The sequence below is a fragment of the Ornithorhynchus anatinus genome, chromosome 4 (genome assembly GCF_004115215.2).
Source record: "Ornithorhynchus anatinus isolate Pmale09 chromosome 4, mOrnAna1.pri.v4, whole genome shotgun sequence".
Lineage (NCBI taxonomy): Eukaryota > Metazoa > Chordata > Mammalia > Monotremata > Ornithorhynchidae > Ornithorhynchus > Ornithorhynchus anatinus.
In genome coordinates, this window is record NC_041731.1 from 82,681,645 (window position 1) to 82,703,737 (window position 22,093).

A 22,093-nucleotide genomic window follows, 5' to 3' on the forward strand; every position below is an offset into this window, starting at 1 on the left:
TCAACTTTACAATTCCTGAGCAACATTTAGTTCTGTTTGACCTCATTTGGTGTGTTGGTAGTAGTAGCTATTCACATTTGAGGGCAGATAATATCCTAAGAAATTGTTTAAATAATTTAATTTTCTTGGTGTTCAGATTGAACAGTTTTTGAATAGCAAAAATTTGAAAATATACATGTGAGATAGTGAGAAATTTGTAGAAAAGATGAAGTATGTTGCACATGTGTGGTGGGTATGCGAAAGTTTGAGGCAATATTAGTAAGTGTGCCTTCTTACCAGAATATTACCTTTTGTTTTTCTCTTAGGTTCATGGTTCCAAGTCCAATCAAATAAATATAGTTAGTGGCTTTAAGCAGATGGTAAAAGAAGGAGGTATCCGTTCCCTTTGGAGAGGAAATGGAGTGAATGTCCTTAAAATTGCACCTGAGACAGCTGTTAAATTTTGGGCATATGAACAGGTAAAGTATTATTTTCTGCGCATTTGATCAACACTGAATTAGGTTCTTTTGCATAAAATTCCAAGAGTGAGACTGAAGGTAGTGTAAAGCATACAAGTTGACAAACATTAAGAACCGCTTTGTCTGGTTTGAATTTTGCTATTGTGCTGTAGCTTCAAAACTGTTCATAGATTGAATCCCATGTGCTTTTGTTTGCAGAACCCTTTAAAAGAAGTATTAAAACTTTGGTGAAATCAACTGGAATTCTTAATGGAAACCACCCATTAAAGTCTCCTGTTTTATTAGATCACCACAAACCAGTGCTTTCATAGGAAACCTTTTAAGTCATTAGTCATTGTTCAACAGTAAGAAGCCCTCATTTTGTATTTCAGAGCTAAATCGATTTCTGAATCAGCTTTAATATGTTATAGAAAGGCCTAATCTTACTTATAAAAGACCTCAAGACCAATCTCGTACCTTGGAAATTACAGCCAATTATATAGTTATATTTGAAGCTGAAACAGAGTGAATGTGAAAGTACTGTTGTTTTGCAGTTAAGGTATTTACAACATGGTAACTTTTACAATGTATTAGATTTTGCAGTTAAATCTTTAAGTTCTTACTGTGTGCCAAACACTATACTAAACAATAGGGTAGATACACATTAATCAGGTTGGACATATTCCTTCTCCTACCTGGGACTCACAGTCTGAGTAGGAGGGAGAAGAGGTTTTTAATCCCCATTTTACAGCAGGTAAGTGACAGAACTGGCATTAGAACTCAGGTCCTTTGACTCCTAGGCTCTTGCTCTCTCAAATGGCTCACTTTTTAAAGTTGCTTTTCATGACAGTGGGAAGAGATACCACAATTATTTTTTGCTTTTGTCTTTCTGAAGAGCTAAGTAGAACAGAGCCATAATGTTATTCATATTTTTGTAATCCGTCAGTCATTCAATCATATTTATTGGATACAGAGTACTGTACTAAGTTCTTTGGAGAGTACCATACAGGAGAATTGGTAGACACATTCCCTGTCCACAAGGAGCTTACAGAATAGAGGGGGAGACAGACATTATAATAAATTACAGATAGGGGAAATGCAGAGTAGTACGATGTGTACATAAGTGTGGTTACATTGAGGCTAACAGCCAGCCGATCATTCCCATTTATGAACACTTAGCATATGAAGAGGACTGTATTCAGCGCTTGGGAGAGTACAATATAACAGAGTTGGTAGACATGTTCCCTGTTCACTAGGAACTTACAGTCTAGAGGGCAAGTCAGTTATTAAAATAAATTACAGCTATGTACATAAGTGCTGTGAGTGGGGTGAAAAAGGGATACAAATCTAAGTGCAGGAGGAAGAAGGAGTAGGAGAAATGATGGATTACTCAGGGAAGTCCTCTTGGAGGTGATGTGATTTTAATAGGCTTTGAAGGTGGGGAAAGTGATGGTCTGTCAGATGAGTTTCAAGACATGGCAAGAAGGCAGTGGCGAGGTAGGCAAGATTGAAGTACAGCGAGTAGATTGGTCTTAGAGGAGCAAAGTGAGCACATTGGGTTGCAATAGGGGATAGCAGTGAGGTAAAAGTAAAAGGAGTAAGGTAATTGGATGCTTTAAAGCCAGTGGTAACGAGTTTCTGTTTGCAGAGGTGGATGGGCTACCACTGAAGATTGTTGAGGAGTGGGGAGATGTGGACTGAAAAGTTTTTTAGAAAAATTATTTTGGTAGTAGAGTGAAGAACGGATTAGAGTGGAGAGAGAGAGTAAGCAAGGAGAGTGATGAGGTTGATGCAGTTGTCAAGGTGGGATAGGATCAGGGCTTGGATTATTGTAGCAGTTTGGATGGGGAGGAAAGGGCAGGTTTTAATGATGTTTTGAAGGTGGAAGCAACAGGATTTGTTGACACACTTGAATATGTGGTTTGAATGAAAGATGAGTTGAGCATAATGCCAAGGTTATGGGCTTGTGAGACAGGGAAGATGATGGTGCTGTCTACAGTGATGGGCAAATCGGGGAAGAACAGTTTGATTGGGAAGATGAGGAGTTCTGTTTGGGATATATTAAATTTGAGGGGTCATCGGGACAGCCAAATAGAGATGTCCTGAAAGCAGGATGAAATACAAGACTGCGGACGGGGAGAGGTGGCAGGGCTGAGATGTAGATTTGGGAATCATCCACATAGAGATGGTAGTTAAGGCCATGGGAGTGAGTGAGTTCTCCAAGGGAGTGAGTGTAGATGGAAAATATGAGGGACCTAGAACTAAGCCTTGAGTTGGTGAGTGGGAGACAGAGGAAGAGCCCAAAAAGAGATTAAGAAAAAGCTGTCAGGTAGGAGGAAAACTAAAAAAGAAGAGTATCACTTTGCTCTCTCATCCACTCCACATATCCCATCCATCACCAAAGCCCGCCGGTTTCACTTAACAACATCGCCAAGATCTGCCCTTTGCTCTCCATCTAAATCGCTACCACGTTAGTAAAATCCAAGCGCTTTTACCAAGTACAGTTCTCTGCACACAGAAAGTGCTCATCCTATCCTGACTGGATTACTGCATCAGCCTCCTTTCTGACCTCCCAACCTCCTATCTCTCCCTACTTCAGTCCATACTTCACTCTGCTGCCCGGATTATCTTTCTACAGAAACATTCTGGGCATGTCAACCCCCTCCTCAAAAATCTCCAGTGGTTGCCTATCCCCCTCTGTATCAAACAAAAACTCATCACTATTGGCTTCGAAGGTCTCCATCACCCTGCCCCTTCTTACCTCACCTGCCTTCTCTCCTTTTATATCCCAGCCTTCACACTCCGCTCCTCTGGTGCTAACCTTCTCACTGTGCCTTGTTCTCGGCTGTCCCGCCATCGACCCCTGGCCACATCCTACTTCTGGCCTGGATATCCTCCCTCCTCAAATCCGCCAATCACACTTCCCCCCTTTAAAGCCCTACTAAAGGCTCACCTCCTCCAGGAGGCCTTCCCAGACTAAGCTCCCTTTTCCTCAGCTCCCCCCCGCTGCATTGCCCCAACTCACTCCCTTTGCTCTACCCCCCTCTCCCCGCCCCACAGCACTTGTATATATATGATATCTATAATTCTATTTATATTGATGCCTGTTTACTTGTTTTGATGTGTATATATCTATAATTCTATTTACTTATATTGATGACTGTTTGCTTGTTTTGTTGTATGTCTCCCCCTTTCTAAACTGTAAGCCCGGTGTGGGCAAGGTATGTCTCTCTTCATTGCTGAATTGTACTTTCCAAGAGCATAGTACAGTGCTCTGCACACAGTAAGTGCTCCAAAATATGATCGAATGAATAATTGAATGAAGCCAAGATTAGAACATGTTTCCAGGAGAAGGAGGTGGTTTCCAGGAGAAGGAGGTGATTCACAGTGTTAAAGTCACCTGAGCAGTTGAGAAGGATTAGGATGAAGCAGAGGCTGTTGGATTTGGCAAGAAGGAAGTCATTGGAGACTTCTGACAGAATAGTTTTGGTGGAGTGAAGGGAGCGCAAGCCAGATTGGAGGGGATCAAGGAGAGAACTGGAGGAGGGGAAGTGGAGGCGGCAGCTGTAGACAACTCGCCCAAGTTAGTTTGGAGAGGAATGGTAGAGAGGAGTGACTGAAGGGAGCTGTGGGGTCAAGGGGGGTTTGTTTTAGGATGGGGAGACATAAGCATCCCAAGCATCTAGTATAATGCTCTGCACAAGGCAAGTACTCAATAATGCCATTGATTAATTGATTGTAATGCTAACCTGTGAGTTTTTGGTACGTCTCTCCCATTTCAGTATTAATGTGTGGTTAAATATTTTTATTTACACAGTATAAGAAGCTGCTTACTAAAGATGGTGCCAAAGTGGGAACGGTAGAAAGATTTGTTTCTGGTTCTCTGGCTGGAGCCACTGCACAGACTTTTATCTACCCCATGGAGGTAAGTGTCATTTTGAAAAATTCAATGAAGTTGGTGTTTTTATCCAAGTTGTACATAACATTTCTGTCAAATCAGCTCCTCTGCTTGGATTTTAGCAAGTTGTAACGATCGACTCTAAAATGACTTTTGGAATCAGATTAATCTTGTTAGGCTAATTTTCCAGCAAATAAATCAGTCATACTTATTGAGCGCTTAACTGTGGAAGATTGGGGAAGCAGCGTGGCTCAGTGGAAAGAGCCTGGGCTTCGGAGTCAGAGGTCATGGGTTCGACTCCCAGCTCTGCCACTTGTCAGCTGTGTGACTGTGGGCAAGGCATTTAACTCCTTTGTGCCTCAGTTACCTCATCTGTAAAATGGGGATTAACTGTGAGCCTCACGTGGGACAACCTGCTTACCCTGTATCTACCCCAGTGCTTAGAACAGTGCTCTGCGCATTGTAAGCGCTTAATAAAAACCAACATTATAACTGTGTGCAGAGTACTTTACTAAGCACTTGGGAGAGTACATCACCATAATATACCAGACACATTCCCTCCCCACAAGAAGCTTACAGTCTCGAGGTGGAGACAGACATAATATAAATAAATTAAGGCTATGTACCCAAGTGCTGTGGGGGCTGGGGTTTGGGGTGAATAAAGGGAGCAAGTCAGGGTGACATAGAAGGGAATGGGAGAAGAGGAAATGAGGCCTTAGAGAAGGCTGTTTGGAGGGGAAGTGCCTTCAATAAGGAGAGAGTAATTATCTGTTAGATATGAAGAGGGAGGGTGTTCCAGGCCAGAAACAAGATGTGGGTGAAAGATTGGCAGCAAAATAGACAAGATCAAGGTACAATGAGTAGTTTGGCATGAGGGGGTGAAGTGTATGGGCTGAATTGTAGTAGAAGAGTAGTGAGATGAGGTAGGAGGGACAAGGTGATTAAGTCCTTTAAAGCCATTGGTAACCAGTGTCTGTTTGATGCAGAGGTGGATGGGTAACCACTGGAGGTTCTTGAGGAGTGGAGGAACATTGTATTGACGTTTTTGTAGAAAAATGATTTGGCAGCAGAGTGAAGTATGGACTGGAGTGGGGAGAGACAGGAGGCAGGGAGGTCAGCGAAGAGGCTCATACAGTAATCGAGATGGGATAGGATAAATGCTTGGATTAACGTGACAGCAGTTCGGATGATTTAAGGAAAGGGCAGATTTTAGCAATGTTATGAAGGTGGGCCCAGTGGTATTTAGTGATAGTTTGAAAATGTGGGTTGAATGAGAGAGAGGAGTCAAGGATATTGCCAAGGTTTTGGACTTATGAAACAGAAAGGATGGTGATGCTGTCTACAGTAATGGGAAAGTCAAGGGGAGGAAGATAAGGAATTCTGATTTGGACATAGAGACTGCTTTCCTTCAGGTCCCATGTACTTTCATTTTGAACCACAACTATTTTCCCCCAATCTGCATTTATCTTGTTCAGTGTAGGGACTGCCAAGTGGCTTCCCCAGAGCCAGAGTGCATAGATCAGTTTCACGGTTAAAATACTTTCATGGTTTGGAGGCTATCGTCCTTCCAGCCTGAAAAGCCTCTGGGTAGAAGCACTCTTTGAAGCCAGAGAAAGCTCTGCCACAGGAGAAGTGAGGCCCTGGGGAGTGGAAGAGCAAGCCCGGTTTGGACATTTTGGGACTGCTCTTTGAATAATTATTTTGAAAACTTTTTTTTTTCCCCACTTCTGAATTTGGTGTGCATGCTGATTGAGTTTTGTATTTGAGTGTTGACCATGGTCACTTTAATTTGAACTGAGAATTGTGTATCAAGTGATTTAGAAATGAATCATAGATCATCTTAGAATAATCACAACCCATTCTCTCTAGCGTTGGAGCATTCAGAGCATCTTGTGTCACTCCCTCTCTCCCAACCACCTCATCCTCCTCAATACACCCCATAGTAAGGTTGAAGAAGGAACGAGAGACTCCAGTCTCCCTTTGATAGGAGAGTTGAGATGGAAAACAAAGTGGCCCATATTCTGATTCGTTGAAGAGCCTCAGTGGGGCCGTTGCGGGGGAGCAGTGCATACTCCTGTTATTTATACCCTCCCACCTCATGCTGCACTCTGGCAACTAATCTCCTTGAGAGAAGGGATTGGGACAGCTATTCCGCTGTACTCTGCCAAGGGCTTAGTCAAGTGCTCTGTACGTGGTAAACGCTCAATAAATTCCACTGGTTGATGGATTGCTGATTCCAACTCATATCCCACCCCCCGTTCTTCTCCCTCAAACATCTAAAAGCCCCTACATGAGGTTTTTCTATCTTCTAGTTCCAATCCCCATTGCAGCCCTGGTGGCTCGCTTTTGTGAAATGCAAACTCTAAAACCAGGGTTTGTGTAAGAATGACTCTGTCTGACTGAACTAGCAACGTGGCGTAATAGAGATGAGTCTGAGAGTCAGAAGGACATGGGTTCTAATCCCAGTTCTGCCATTTGTCTGCTGTGTGACCTTGGGCAGATCACTTCTCTGTGCCTCAGTTACCTCATCTGTAAAATGGGGACTGACACTGTGAGCCCTATGTGGGACAGGGACTGTGTTCAAACCAATTTGCTTGTATCCACCCCAGCGCTTAGTACAGTGCCTGGCACAAAGTAAGCTCTTAAGTGCCACAATTATCCTTGTTTGCACAGTTGTCATCAGAGGGTAAAAGTGAAAGGGTTGTTCCAACAGTGTAATCTTTGTGAGAGCACCTGACAGTGACTTGGTGTTATCTACTGTCATGCTCAGGTCCTCAAGACTAGACTGGCTGTCGGGAAAACTGGCCAGTACTCTGGGATGTTTGATTGTGCCAAGAAGATATTGAAACACGAAGGTTTGCGAGCCTTCTACAAAGGCTATATTCCTAACTTCCTGGGGATCATACCATATGCAGGTATAGACCTGGCTGTTTACGAGGTGAGTGTATTTCCTTGATGGGAAATTTATCCTCTTTTACTCACATCTACGCACACACATCTCTGCACCAACTCCCCCATTCATTTTATTAAAATTTATGCACCTCCTTTCAAAATTCTGCCCTGATCTGGCCACCTTTGTTGCTCCTCTTTTCCTGTTCCTTTCTCCTCCTCCCTCAACCAGAGCAAACATCCATTTCCCTCTCTCTTCCCCACCACCAAGGCTGAGCCGATAGGAATAGCCTTAAGAGTGCTGGGAAGCTCCTGAGAAAGAGAACTAGTAGGGTGCCTCAGAGTGCAGCTCAGTCAGTCATTCGTATTTATTGTGTGCAGAGCACTGTACTAAGCTCTGGGGAGAGTACAGTATAAGAACAAACATTGTTATTCTTTCGTTCCTTTGTCTCCCCGCCCTTGCTTTTTGCCCCCAAATTCTGCTCGATCCCTGAAAGATTCATGTCCCTGGAATAGTCAGTTGTGGATGCTCTTATCAATCAGTCATATTTATTGAGTATTCCTGCCATCACCACACCCTGTCCTTACTATCATCCCTTCCATGCTCCCTCTTCAAATAACCAGGATCCAAACTCTAGGAGCTTGATAGAGTATTTGGTTAACTCCTCAGATTATACTTGGAACCAGAAGACTTCCAGGCCTAACTGCGGGAGCTTGTTTAATGTTCAACATTTGCAATCTATCCCAACTACCATTTCCAGGTGGTCTGCAGGGTTAGTTCCGTGCAAGGGGCCCTGCAGAACTCTTAGTTGGACAGCAGGATCTGTCACATCGTTCTGTTTAGATGTTCAATGACGCTTTTTCTCCATTTATCCTTGGGTTTCTCTGGCAGCTTCTGAAGAACAATTGGTTGGACCGTTACGCCAAAGACTCTGTAAATCCCGGGGTGCTTGTTCTTCTGGGATGCGGTACCATGTCCAGCACGTGTGGGCAGTTAGCCAGTTACCCACTGGCCTTAGTGAGAACCCGCATGCAAGCTCAAGGTGAGTGGGTTTATTGGAAGGATGCCAGGATACTCAAAGCATCGTGTTAGAAGCAACATGGCCAACTGGCTTGAGCACTCTCCTGAGAGACAGAAGGACCTGGGTTCTAGTTCTGGCTCCACCACTTGTCTGCTGTATGACTTTGGGCCAGTCACTTCTCTGTGCCTCAGTTACCTCATCTCTAAAATGGGGATTAAGGCTGTGAACTCCAAGTAGGGCAAGAACTGTGTCAACCCAATTACCTTGTATCTACCCTAGTACTTATGCCACAGCTATTATTATTATTATTATTACTATTATTATCTTGGGCTGTGCGCCTCCATTTATTCATTTATTCAATCACATTTTTTGAGAATTTACTGCGTACAGAGCACTGTACTAAGCTCTTGGAAAGACAATTTGGCAACAGAAAATCCCTACCCAATAACGGGCTCACAGTCTAGAAGGGGGGAAACAGACAACAAACAAAACAAGGGGATAGGCATCAATGGCATCAATATAAATAAATAGAATTATAGATATATACACATCATTAATAAAATAAATAGAACAATAAATATGTACATATATACACAAGTGCTGTGGGGCGGGGAGGGTAGTAGAGCAGACACTTCTAGCATCAGACACTAGCTTTCAGCTTGCCCAGGCAAGATAGCAGTTAATCAACTGTATGAATACTAATAATATTAACTGTGATACTTATTTGGCATTTGCTGTTTGCCAAGCACTATCATAAGCACTGGGGTAGATTCAAGATAATTAGGGCAATTCTGGCAGTGAAGAGAAGGCTATTGCTTCTTATCTGTCTGCCCCATTAGGGGTCAGAACAGTCACTTGTTTATTTATTGCAGATGCATTCTTATTATTTCAAAAGTCTCCTGTGAAATGTTTAAAATTCAAAATGAGGGGGAAATAGAGAAAATTTTAAATGTGGATTTTCATAAACTTTGGTGCAAGTCCAGACAAAGTGGTAATAGAAACACTTACTGGGCATCCAGTTGGTATGGTGCACTTTACTAGGCCTTTGGGAAGTATAGAATAACAGAGTGTCAGGTTCCCTGCCTATGAGGAACTTCCACTGCAAGATAAACAGGAGAGATAAACGTAAAAATATTTTCCACTAGGGAGATCTAAAGGAAATAAATAGACTCTGAAAGGGGTGAGTCTTAGATTGGGTCATAAGGTCACGTGATCAATCAATTAATGGTATTTATTGAGCACTTATCATGTGATCAATCAATTAATGATATTTATTGAGCACTTACTATGTGAAGAGCACTGTACATAATTCTTAAGAGAGTACAGTATGACAGAGTTGGTAGACATGTACCCTGCTCACAGTGTAGTGGGGGAGGCAGGCATTCAGATGCATTAAAGATATGTACAGATCTTTCTCATCTCTCCTGCCAACCTCTGGCTCATGCCTTTGCCCAACCTGTAACTCCCTACCAGTTCATAACCCGCCTATCATTGTTTCTTCCATCTTTCAAGCTCTTCCAAATTCACATCCCCAGCAGGCTTTCCCTGATAACTGCAACCTTAGCACTTCTGGGCCTCCTTGTCTTGTCTTATCTTATGCTGTCGAGTTGTTTCCGACCCATAGCGACTCCATGGACACATCTCTCCCAAAACACCCCACCTCCATCTGCAGTTGTTCTGGAAGTGTATCCATAGAGTTTTCTTGGTTGAAATACGGAAGTGGTTTACCATTGGCTTCTTCCGCTCAGTCAACTTGAGTTTCCACCCTCGACTCTCTCCCGTGCTGCTGCTGCCCAGCACAGGGGAGTTTTGACTTGTAGCAGATTGCCTTTCACTCGCTGGGCCTTCCACACACTTGAAAACTCACAGCTCTTCGCATGACATTTATATATTATGGGTAATGAACCAATCAACCATATTTATTTTGTGCTTACTGTAGACAGAGTTCTGTACTAAGTGCTTGGGAGAGTACAGCATAACAGACTAAGTAGACATGTTCCCTGTCCATAACAAACTTGCAGTTTAGAGGGGGAGACAGAAAGTAATATAAGTAAATAAATGACATATATGTATATAAGTGCTATGGGGTTCAGGGAGGGGCGAATAAAGGGAGCAAATCCAAGCGGAAGGGTGACACAAAAGGGAATGGGAGAAGAGGAGATATGAGGGCTTAGACAGAAGGCCTCTTGGAGAAGATATGTTCTTTATAAGGCTTTGAAGGTAGAGAGATATGAAGAGGGAGGAAGTTCCAGGAAAGAGGCAGGATGTGGGTCAGTAGCAAAATAGACAAGATCGAAGAACAGTGAATAGATTGGCATTAGAGGAGTGACGTGTGTGGGCTGGTTTGTAATAGGACAGCAGTGAGGTAAGTTGGCAGGGGTCCAAGGTGACTGAATGTTTTAAATCAATGAGTTTGTTGCAGAAATGGATGGGCAACCACTGGAGGGTCTTGAAGAGTGGGGAAACCTGGACTGAACAGTTGTCTAGAAAACTGGACTGGGCAACAGAATGAAGTATGGACTAGAATGGGGAGATATAGGAAGCAGGGAGGTCAGCGAGGAGGCTAATGCAGTAATCAAGGCAGAACAGGATAAGTGTGTGGATTAGCATGGTAGTTTGGAGGAGGAGGGGTGGATTTTAGCGATGGGAAGGTTGAAGCGACAGGATTTGGTGACAAATTGAATATGTGGGTTGAAGGAGAGAGATGAGTCAAGGATAAGGCCAACGTTATGGGCTTGTGAAAGAGGGAAAAGGGTGGTGCCTTCTACAGTGAAAGGAAAGTTATGAGGAAGACAGGGTTTGGGTGGAAAGGAAAGGAATTCTGTTTTAGACATGTTAAGTTGGAGGTGTCAGTGGGGCATCGAAGTAGAGTTGCCCTGAGGGCAGGAGGAAAAGCGAGACCGCAGGGAGGGAGAGAGGTCAGGGCTGGAGATGTTGTCCCCCATCATGCGGGGACCGCTTTGAGAATCGGTGCGGCGAGAGTGACAGACTGGAGTCAAAAAGCCTGAACAGTGTGAAATTTATTCCACTTGGCCAATTAAACTCTCTTTTCAGGAGGAATACGCTTATTTGTTACTCGTGCTCAGTAAAGTGGCTCGCTCCTGCCCCACGAATGCTTCCCACTCAGGAAGAATACACTTCTGTGTTACTTGTACATGGAGAAGAACCTAACTCCCAGCCCCCGAACACTTCCCACTGAGAAGGAATGTACAGGTGATGAAGCCCCTAGCATCTACCCATCAATGTTTCCCATTCGGAAGGAATACACTTATGTGGTTACACACACGGCAAAGCCCCACGAATGTTTCCCTCTCAGAAGGAATACACTTTGTATTCCTGTGTTACTCGCATGAGGTGAAACACCTAGAATTTTAGAGGCAACAGGTATTTGTGGCATGTCCTTCCAGGCCGTTTGAGATTCCAGATTCCGTTTGTCCAACCTCCGCTCCTCCCCTGCTCCTCCATACCTTATTTGGTTGACATGAGGGGCAAGGGGCACTTTATTTCACATTCCTGGCCTGGGATGTCTAGTGGTTCCGGTCGCGGGAGTGGTGCACCACCCTTGTTTCCGAGTCTCACCTTTCTAGTTCGGGCAGGCACAGATTAGCGTTTTCATTCATTCATTCAATAGTATTTATTGAGCGCTTACTATGTGCAGAGCACTGTACTACGCACTTGGAATGAACAAGTCGGCAACAGATAGAGACAGTCCCTGCCGTTTGACGGGCTTACAGTCTAACTGGGGGAGACGGACAGACAAGAACAATGGCAATAAATAGCGTTTTGACCTTGAGATGGCGGGTGTCCTGGTTCACCTTGACCCAGATGTGGGTTTGGGAATCATTTGCATGGGAATGGTAGTTGAAGCCATGGGAGCAAATGAGGTCTCCAAAAGGGAGTGACTGTTGATGGAGAACTTGAAGCAGTGGAGTTTGGAGAGGGTTAGGGTTAGGGAACAGTTGATTGTAGTGAGGGAGGGAAGAAGGGAATTTGATAAGGCACGAAGGGATGGGTTCTGAGTGCAGGTGGAGGGGGTGGATTTTGATAGGAGGCAGAAAATCTCTTGAATTACTATTGGAAAAGATGGGAGAATCACATCTACCAACTGTATAAGAGTCTCCCAAATGCTTATTACAGTGCTCTGCATACAGTAAGCACTCAATAGAAGCCATTTATTGATTGATGAGTGCTGTAAAGCTGGGGGTGGGGTGAATAAAGAGTACGAATCCAAGTGAAAGAGTGCCGAAGAAGGGAGAGGGAGTAAGGGAAATAACGGCTTAGTTGGGGAAGGCATGTTGGAGAAGATGAGATTTTAATAAGGACATTATTAAGGAGCATGGCCTAGGGGATAGAGCACGGGCCTGCAAATCAAAAGGACCTGGGTTCTAATTTCACCACCGCCACTTGTCTGCTTTGTGACCTTGGGTGAGTCACTTCACTTCTCTGTGCCTCAGTTACCTCACCTGTAAAATGGGGATAAAGACTGTGAGCCCCATGTAGGACAGGGACTGTGACCAACCTGATTGGCTTGTATCTAACCCAGCTCTTAGAACAATGCTTGACACATATAAAACAAATACCATTAATATTATTATTGTTTTTAGGCTTGCTTGGGGGTTATATAGCTATTGATCTGGGTGATATATTCCCCATGTGTCATAGATACTTATTCTTTTGTACATTATGGAATAACCTAATCAGTCAGTATTTGAGCATTTATTGTGTGCAGAGCACTGTATTAAGCACTTGGGAGAGTACAATAAGTTTGTTAAGGGCAGGGAATGTGTCTGCTATTTCAGTTATACTCTCCCAAGTGCATAGTACAGTGCTCTGCACATATTGTGTTCAGTAAATACGGCTGATTGAATACAGCAGAGTTGGTAGGTATGTTCCCTGTCCACGATGAGCTTACTGTCTAGAGGGGGAGACGGATATTAATTTAAATAGGAAGCAGTCTGGCTCAGTGGAAAGAGCCTGGGCTTCAGAGTCAGAGGTCATGGGTTCGACTCCCGGCTCTGCCACTTGTCAGCTGTGTGACTGTGGGCAAGTCACTTTACTTCTCTGAGCCTCAATTACCTCATCTGTAAAATGGGGATTAACTGTGAGCCTCACGTGGGACAACCTGATTACCCTGTACCTACCCCAACGCTTAGAACAGTGCTCTGCATATAGTAAGTGCTTAACAAATACCAACATTATTATTATTAGATACATACATAAGTGCAGTGGGTCTGAGGGTGGGGTGTATGCAGAACTTTGAATCATAAACTCCAGTTTGATGTTGACATTTTCTTTCCTAGCCATGATGGAAGGAGCTCCCCAGCTGAATATGGTTGGCCTGTTTCAACGGATAATTAGGAAAGAAGGAGTCCTAGGGCTCTACAGAGGCATCACTCCCAACTTCATGAAAGTGCTCCCTGCAGTCAGCATCAGCTATGTGGTGTATGAGAAAATGAAACAAAATCTGGGAATAGCCTGAAGGCTTGAAGGATTGAGCCATTGGGATCAGCGAGATGGCTTGAAGCAAAGTGACAAGTTTCATGTTTTTAAAATTGCAACAAGACCTCTGGGAAAATTTGCTGAATGTTTTCCTACAAGGATGGATAGGTAACAGCTCATGACACAATTTCCTCTTTTTTAATAAACCAAAATGACAATTGAATCATTAAAAGCAGATATCAGTTGAGGTTTGGGAAATTCTTCCCAAGTTAAAATCTTTAACGTACATTTACCTCTCTTTATGAACTTTCTGATCACTGGACCATCCTGAAATGTAAAGGCGATAGGGCTGGTGGTGAGTTTAGATTGTAGTTTAAGATTTTAAAACATTCACCTCTTGTCCAGAACTATTGAATGCAGATAACTATTTTTTAAAAGAATTGAACCTTGCAATCTATTTTGCAGAGAATGATTGATTAACGTATGTGAATTTAATACTAGCCAAAAAAGTACTACTTTTGCTCGTCTTTAAATACAGTGCAAAGGATCAATCTTTTGTGCACCAGGATACCTCAGTCTTCCATCAGTGATGTGTGTTTTTAATGGAGTTGTGGTGATTTTATTGCTCATTTCATTATATGATCTTACATTTTTACTTGTACTGCAGTATCAATATTGTTAGTGTCTTTGTTTTTAGGTATGATTTCTGAATTTTAATCGGGAATCATCAATGTGGCAAATGTGTACTAATTGTATGAGAATTATTGCGTATGATCTAGGAGTGGAAAAAAAAGAGTACAATGAGTCAGATCCACATAGAACCTAAAAATTTATCTGTTTTTCCCGTCTTTAAGTTCTTCTTTGAAGCAGGTTTTATTGAATCATTTCTTGAAACAACTTGTAGTGAATCAGTTGTGACCAGGCAAACCTATGAAATATGTTCCTTGATTATTGAAGATGCTTGCTAATGGATAAATGATTCCTTCATTCTTCTTGAATTAAATTTATTGGCTCCATTTTTCTGAACTCATACTAGTATGGAGGTTAAGCTATAAATGACAGAGCAGAGTGAACTCCCAAAGCATTGGAATTTTCCCAAAGATTATATTTTAATAAAACGTGTTTTATTTCAAATCACTTGTGAGTTGCAAGTCACTCCTAGATGCCACAGATAGGGCAATTTCAGTGACTTAAAACTCATTCCCATTGAGAGTTGTATGCCTATAGTGCCTTGAAATAAACTTTTTTAAATGTTTAGTAATAGTTATGGTATTTCTTAAGCACTTACTATGTATCAAGCACTGTTCTAAGAACTGGGGTAGATACAAGCTAATCAGATTGGATGCATAATGTTTAAAACCTCAGTTCTACCCACGCACCAAAATTTAGATAGTACCTAGACTGACTGTGGAATATAGCTGTTGTTGAACAGAAGGATGTAATTTAGCCATTAAAATCAGAGTGGATGTAACTTTCTCAGATGAAGAGGTAAAGCCCTTGAGGGATAGTTGGCATTTGAATGTAATCATTGTTCGTACTCTATCAAATTTTGAAATCTGGGAAGGAACCCAGAGAGACAGGGTTGGTTTGACAAAAGCCAGTTTTCTAGTTGGCTCCCCTTGATTTTGCAACAATACTTAAAAATTACATTAACTACAGGCTTCTGTAAATGATTCCTGATGCTTTGACACTCTAATGACTTTGAAACAAGTTTTTGTTTTACTTTTTCTTTTTTATTTTGTACTTTTAGCATGCCTCTACCTTCCTACTTGGATAGACTGTGTGCTAGTATAGCATCTTTTTACATATAGTTTTTGTCTTAACATAGCTTTTTATGACGTGTATGATTTAGGAAGTTTTACCTTTCAGTGTTTCATCTGGATAATAAGAGAAGACAATGTAGAAGAATCAGACAACCAAAATTTTTCCAGGAAACAAAATGTAGGTCTTTTTATTAGTCTTTCTAAAGTGCCATTAAAATGGACAATAGAGTTTCAAAGAGATAAGGTAAATGTTTTTCACCGACTGCTGGAAAATAGTGAAAATATTTGCATTTCATTATTTGTATTTTGTAAAAGTCGAAAGAGATTTGTATACTTCATGCATTTCAATACAATGCTGTTTATATTCATCATGTAAAAGAACAGCCTATGTCAACAGCAAATTCAGAATCACTTGAAATAAAAACAATTTAAAAAGGCATTATCTGGTATTCTTTTTTAGGGAGTGGAGAGAAGAGTGGCTGTTTTGGGAATGGAATGGAAAAGTCAGAAGTGTTTTTCCAACTCATCAATCCCCGGTCCAAGTAGAACACTGGGAGAAGCAGCATGGTCTAGTGGAGAGAGCACAGGCCTGGGAGGCAGCAGGACCTGACTTCTAATCCCGGCTCAGCCATTTGTCTGCTGTGGGACCTTCAGCAAATCTCTGTGCTTCAGTTCCCTCATAATAATGTTGGTATTAAGGGCTTATTATGTGCAGAGCGCTGTTCTAAGCACTGGGGGAGATACAGGGTAATCAGGTTGTCCCACATGAGGCTCACAGTTAATCCCCATTTGACAGATGAAGTAACTGAGGCACAGAGAAGTGAAGTAACTGAGGCACAGAGAAGTGAAGTGACTTGCCCACAGTCACACAGCTGGCAAGTGGCAGAGCTGGGAGTCGAACCCATGACCTCTGACTCCGAAGCCTGGGCTCTTTCCACTGAGCCATGCTGCTTCCCCTCATCTGCAAAATGGGGATTTAGGTTGTGAGCCCTATGTGGTATAGGGATTGTGTCCAGACTAGCTTGTATCTACCCCAGTGCGTAGTATAGTGCCTGGCACTTAACAAATACCGTAAAAAACGAACAGAAACAAAACAATAAACCATTATGGCCATTCCAGATTGTAAGCCTGGAACCCTGTCCTGTAAGTGATGCTGTCACAATCACCTCTGGACTCAAGTGACTTAAATCCCTCCCCGATATTTTTTCTTACTCCTTGCAGAACTGTAGACTATGTTACCTATCTTTTCCAAGGTCCTATTGGATTGGAATGGAGCTTTATGCAAGTAGACCATGGTTTTTATGGTTTAAGTTGAGTCCAAGAAGTAAACAGAAACTGTGCCAATGTAATCAATGGTATTTCAGTTTTTACTGTGTACAGAGCACTGACCACAAGGAGCTCATAGGCGGGAGGTAGTCCCTTAACACTTTATTTCAGAAGAGAGGCTTTGTTTGCTATGAAAAGTCCTGTGGAGTCCTTTTTTCATATGCTATTCATGCAGCTGGGTAATCCTGAATTGACGTATTTATGTGGATAAAGGCGGTCTAAATTTCTCTTAAACTTTCCTAAATCTATTTTTATTGTTATGATACTTATTAAACATTTATTATATGCCAGGTGCTGGGGTAGGTACACATAATCAGGCTGGACACAGTTTCTGTCCCTCATGCAACTCAAAATCTAAGTAATAATGTTGGTATTTGTTAAGCGCTTACTATGTGCAGAGCACTGTTCTAAGCTCTGGGGTAGATACAGGGTCATCAGGTTGTCCCATGTGAGGCTCACAGTCTTCATCCCCATTTTACAGATGAGGGAACTGAGGCACCGAGAAGTGAAGTGATTTGTCCACATTCACACAGCTGACAAGTGGCGGAGTCAGGATTCGAACCCATGACATCTGTGGGATTTAATTCTCATTTTACAGATGAGGAAACTGAGGCGTAAAAAATTGTGACTTGTTCAAGGTCACACGGCAGACAGGTGCTTTGATTCTCAGGCCCATGTTCTTTTTAGTAGGCCAAACTGCTTCCTATTTATCCTAAATAATTTGGCTTCTTGGGTTTTTTACTTAGTTTCTGACTTACAAGGGTCAGTAGGTGATAGTCAAAATGGTATTTAATTCATTCATTCAATAATATTTATTGAGCGCTTACTATGTGCAGAGCACTGTACTAAGCGCTTGGAATGTACAATTCAGCAACAGAGACAATCCCTGCCCAATGACGGGTTCAGTCTAAATGGGAATAATAATGGCATTTGTTAAGTGCTTACTATGTGCAAAGCACTGTTCTAAGTGCTGGGTAGGATACAAGATTATCAGGTTGTCCCACGTGGGGCTCCCAGTCTTAATCCCCATTTTACAGGTGAGGTAACTGAGACAAAGAGAAGTTAAGTGATTTGCCCAAAGTCATACAGCTGACAAGTGGCTGAGCTGGGATTTGAACCCATGACCTCTGACTCGCTTACTGTGTGCCAGGCACTGTACTAAGCACTGGGTTTCATAGGACTTCAGGTCTAACATCCTCTGAAGCAATTGGATTTGTTAATTTCAAAACTTTGAATTAGTAATGCTGTCTGGAAAATATCTAGAATGCACTGAGGATGGATGTCAAGGAAACATCTTTTGCAAGCTGCCAAAGGTGAATTCAAGGGAAAAATCATCCTGATGCTGCCCCCAGCTGCCCAGATAAGCCATTTAATTTTCCTTTTATTTACTTGTTCCACACTCCCCTTTCTCTTTTTTCCCCACTCATATCACCTCACCACCAGCCTGGTTCCATGCCCCATTACCTTGAATCAGCTCATCTTTTTCTTAGGTTCCATGGCAGTTCCTCTGTTCTTTCCCTGCTGTGTGATTTCATTACCCACCACTCGTAGTCCATCTAGCCAGGGGCTCCCAGAGCAGTGGTACAGAGGTAGAGTAAGACTGGAGGAAAAACATTTTGAAATGACTTGTTTGGGAAGGAGGTATGTGGCGGGATGTCAGATGTCTCTGTGACTTCAAGCCCGAAGATGCCCGGCTTGTAAGGAAACCCTACTGAATGGGACCAGAGTAGCTTTCCTAGAAAAGCTTCTGACAATTTATTACAAGAGGAAAGGTTATTCCTTAGAATCGCATGTTACCCACACTGTGAACCCCATGTGGGACAGGGACTGTGTCTGACCTGATTATCTTGCGTATACCCCAGTGCTTCGTATAGTCCTTATCACATAGTAAGCGGTGAACAAATATCATAATGATGGTAATGTTTTGGATGGGCCGTTCACTGGATAAAGCACAGACCTGGAAGTCAGAAGGACCTGGGTTCTAATTCCGGCTCTGCCACTTCTCTGCTGTGTGACCTTGGGCAAGCCACTTTACTTCTCTGTGTCTCAGTTGTCTCAGCTGTAACATGGGGGTTAAGACTGTAAACTCCTTATGGGGACAAATGTTGTATCCATCCTGATTTGCTAGTATCCATCCCAGTACTTAGTATAGTGCCTGGCACATAGTAAGCACTTAACAAATACCACAGTCTTCATCATTAGCATAGGTCAGTAGAGTTGGTTGGGTGTCCTGGCCTCAGAAAGCTGTAGACATGAAAATTGAAATGAAAAATGACTTGGGCAAGAAAATCATCAAATCCCATATGCGAAAAGACATCTAGCTGGAAAAATAATTGCCAGGGGCTTTGAAAACATACAATTGCAATGGCTTCTTTCCACATACACAAATCAAAGCCAAAACACTATCTGGGGAAGTTCCCAGGGGAGAGTTCTTGGGTTGGCTTCACAGAGCAGCCAAGTTTTTGGCATTTGACATCGGTGTATTGCCACCTCTGTCCACTACTCCAACATCCTGTGGGTGTCCGTGTGACTGCAGGCAAGGTAATCAAGTGGAAATTCCTGTTGTCTCGGAGGCTTTCTGAATAGTAGCCCTGGGAATCTTAGGAAACTAAAAAAAATCCATGTTTTTAGTTTCTGAAGTATTTGCTTGGAGAGCTGCTTTCAAACATGCCTATTAGCCCCTAACCTAAAAAACCCCTCTCCTTTGACCTCACAACATCCTTCAGTTACCGTTTTATCATCAGGATTAGGACCCAGGTCCTCTGATTCCAATTCTCTCCTAGATCCTCTCCAATCTGGCTCCCGCCCCCCTCACTCCACAGAAACAGCCCTCTCTAAGGTAACCAATGACTTTCTTGTTAAATCTGACAGCCTCTACCCCATCCTAATCCCCCTAGACCTCTCACCCTCCCTCCTTGAAACTTTATCCAACTTTGGATTCACTGACACAGTTCTCTCTTGGTTCTCCTCCTGTCTCTCTGACTGTGCCTTCTCAGTCTCATTTGCTGGCTCCTCCTCCCCCTCCTACCCTCTGACAGTACCGGTCCCTCGAGACTCTGTTCTAGGTCCCCTTCTTTCCTTCCTTTACTCCCACGCCCTTGGAGAGCTCATTCTCTCCCATGGCTTCAATTACCATCTCTATGTATATGATTCCCAGATCTGCATTTCCAGCCCTGTCCTCTCTCCTTCCCGCGATCTCGCATTTCCTCTTGCCTTCAAGACATATCTACTTTGTTGTCCCGCCGACATCCCAAATTACACGTGTCCAAAACTGAACTCCTTATCTTCCCTGTCCTCCTGGTATATTTCCTATCACTGTAGACATCACCACTATCCTCCCTACCTCACAAGCCCATAATCTTGGCATATTCTCAGCTCATCTCTCTCATTCCATTCAGAGATTCACCAAATCCTGTTGGTTCTACCTTCACAACCTTGCTAAAATCTGCTCTTTCTCTCCATCCAAACTACTACCATGCTGATCCTAGCACTTATCCTATTCCACCTTGAGTACTGTGTCTGCCTCATTTCTGAACTCCTGTCTCTCCTCACTCCAATCTGTACTTCTTCTGCTGCACGAATCATTTATTAACAAATTCGTTCAGCTCATGGCTCCCCAATCCTCAAGAATCTCCACTGGCTGTCCATCCGCCTCTGCATCAAACAGAAACTCCTTACCATTGGCTTCAAAGCACTTAATCAGCTTACCCCATCCTACCTCAGCTCATTAATCTCCTACTATAGCCCAACCCGTGCACTCCACTCCTCTAATGCTAGTTTACTCACTGTGCCCCAATCCCGTCTATATCGCCACCGACCCCTTTCCCACATCGTCCTTCTAGCCTGGAACTCCCTCCACCTTCAGACCACCACTCTCTCCACCTTCAGAACATTACTAAGGTCACCCCAAGAGGCCTTCCCCGATTCAGCTCTCTTTTCCCTGGCTCGTTCTTCCTTCTGCACATCAATCTTGTGACCTTTGGGCATTTGCTACTTGCTCCACCCCCACCCCCACAACACGTATGTACATATCTTTAAATAAAATATAAATTAATTATTCATATTAATGTCCTCCGCTAAACTCTAAGCTTGTTATGGGCAGGGAACGTGTTTGCTAATTCTGCTATACTTTATTCCCCCAAGCACTTAGTACAGTGCTCTGCACATAGAAGCAGTGTGGCTTTAGTGGAAAGAGCATGGGCTTTGGAGTCAGAGGTTGTGGGTTCTAATCCTAGCTCCACAACTTGTCAGCTGTGTGATTTTGGACAAGTCACTTAACTTTACCTCATCTGTAAAATGGGGATTGAGACTGTGAGCCCCACGTGGGACAACCTGATTACCTTGTATTTACCCCAGCGCTTAGAACAGTCCTTGGCACATAGTAAGCACTTAACAAAGGCCATTATTATTATTATTGTAAGCACTCAATAAATATGACTCCCAGAACCATGCTGTATCCATCAGGCCACACTTCTCATTTCTTCTTATTCACAGACCAATGGGCCTATGCTTCATTTATCTCCATCCCATTTGGAGCTTCAGAAAATATGACTATTTCAGTTATAGTGAGACACTTGAAACATGTTTGCTGTCTTCTTATCAAGAACCTGGCAACACTGAATCTGATGGTAAGGAGTAACCCTGACAAAGCTTTTCATGGCTCAAATATATAGCCTTCCACTCACTGCTTCCAAAATCCTTAGTAGCCCTCACAATTACAGGACAGTGGAAAGCAGGAAGGGAAAGGTAGGAGATGGGACAGTTGGGAGAAGAGTGCAGTTAGAAGATGACTTTAGGAGGGGTCAAGAGTCCAAGCTGGGTGCAGCAGATGAAGACTTCCTAGGTATGACAAGCATTCAGAAGTAGATATTAAATTCCTGTGCTAAATTAATCAATAAATTGATCAATACACCAGAGGGTTGAAGCGATTGAGGAGTGACTTGCCTGGGAAAGCATTTTCTTTTGTAAGTTGAACCAAAGATCCCCAAGTTATAGATCAAGCAAATCTGGGACAAGATGACTATAGAGCTCCTGGTGTCAACTCATTGTTTTCTTACAAGAAGCAATCACAGTCTTCAGTACTTACTCTCAGGATATAAAATGAAGTGCTGTGGTCTAGTCAATCCATCATTTTACTGAACGCTTACTATGTGTAGAGCACTGAACAAAGCGCTTCTGGAAAGAGCATGGGCCTGGGAGTCAGAGGACCTGGGTTCTAATCCTGAGTCTGCCACATGTCTGCTTGTGTGGCCTTAGACAAGTCACTTAACTCTTTTGTGCCTCAGTTACCTGTACCTCAGTTACTTCGTCTGTAAAATG

At 42.9% G+C, this 22,093-nt stretch overlaps 1 protein-coding gene across 1 annotated transcript in view; it reads left to right on the forward strand.

Annotated features, from left to right (window-relative positions):
* SLC25A24 (solute carrier family 25 member 24) overlaps positions 1-15,887 on the forward strand; it is a 58,126-nt gene extending 42,239 nt beyond the window's left edge. The window contains exons 6-10 of the mRNA XM_029062032.1: positions 306-458; positions 4,255-4,362; positions 7,106-7,273; positions 8,117-8,267; positions 13,547-15,887. Coding sequence (XP_028917865.1) covers positions 306-458; positions 4,255-4,362; positions 7,106-7,273; positions 8,117-8,267; positions 13,547-13,725 — 759 coding nt within the window. The 3' untranslated portion in view covers positions 13,726-15,887. The remainder of the gene's footprint in view (positions 1-305; positions 459-4,254; positions 4,363-7,105; positions 7,274-8,116; positions 8,268-13,546) is intronic.
* Positions 15,888-22,093: the final 6,206 nt, after the last annotated feature.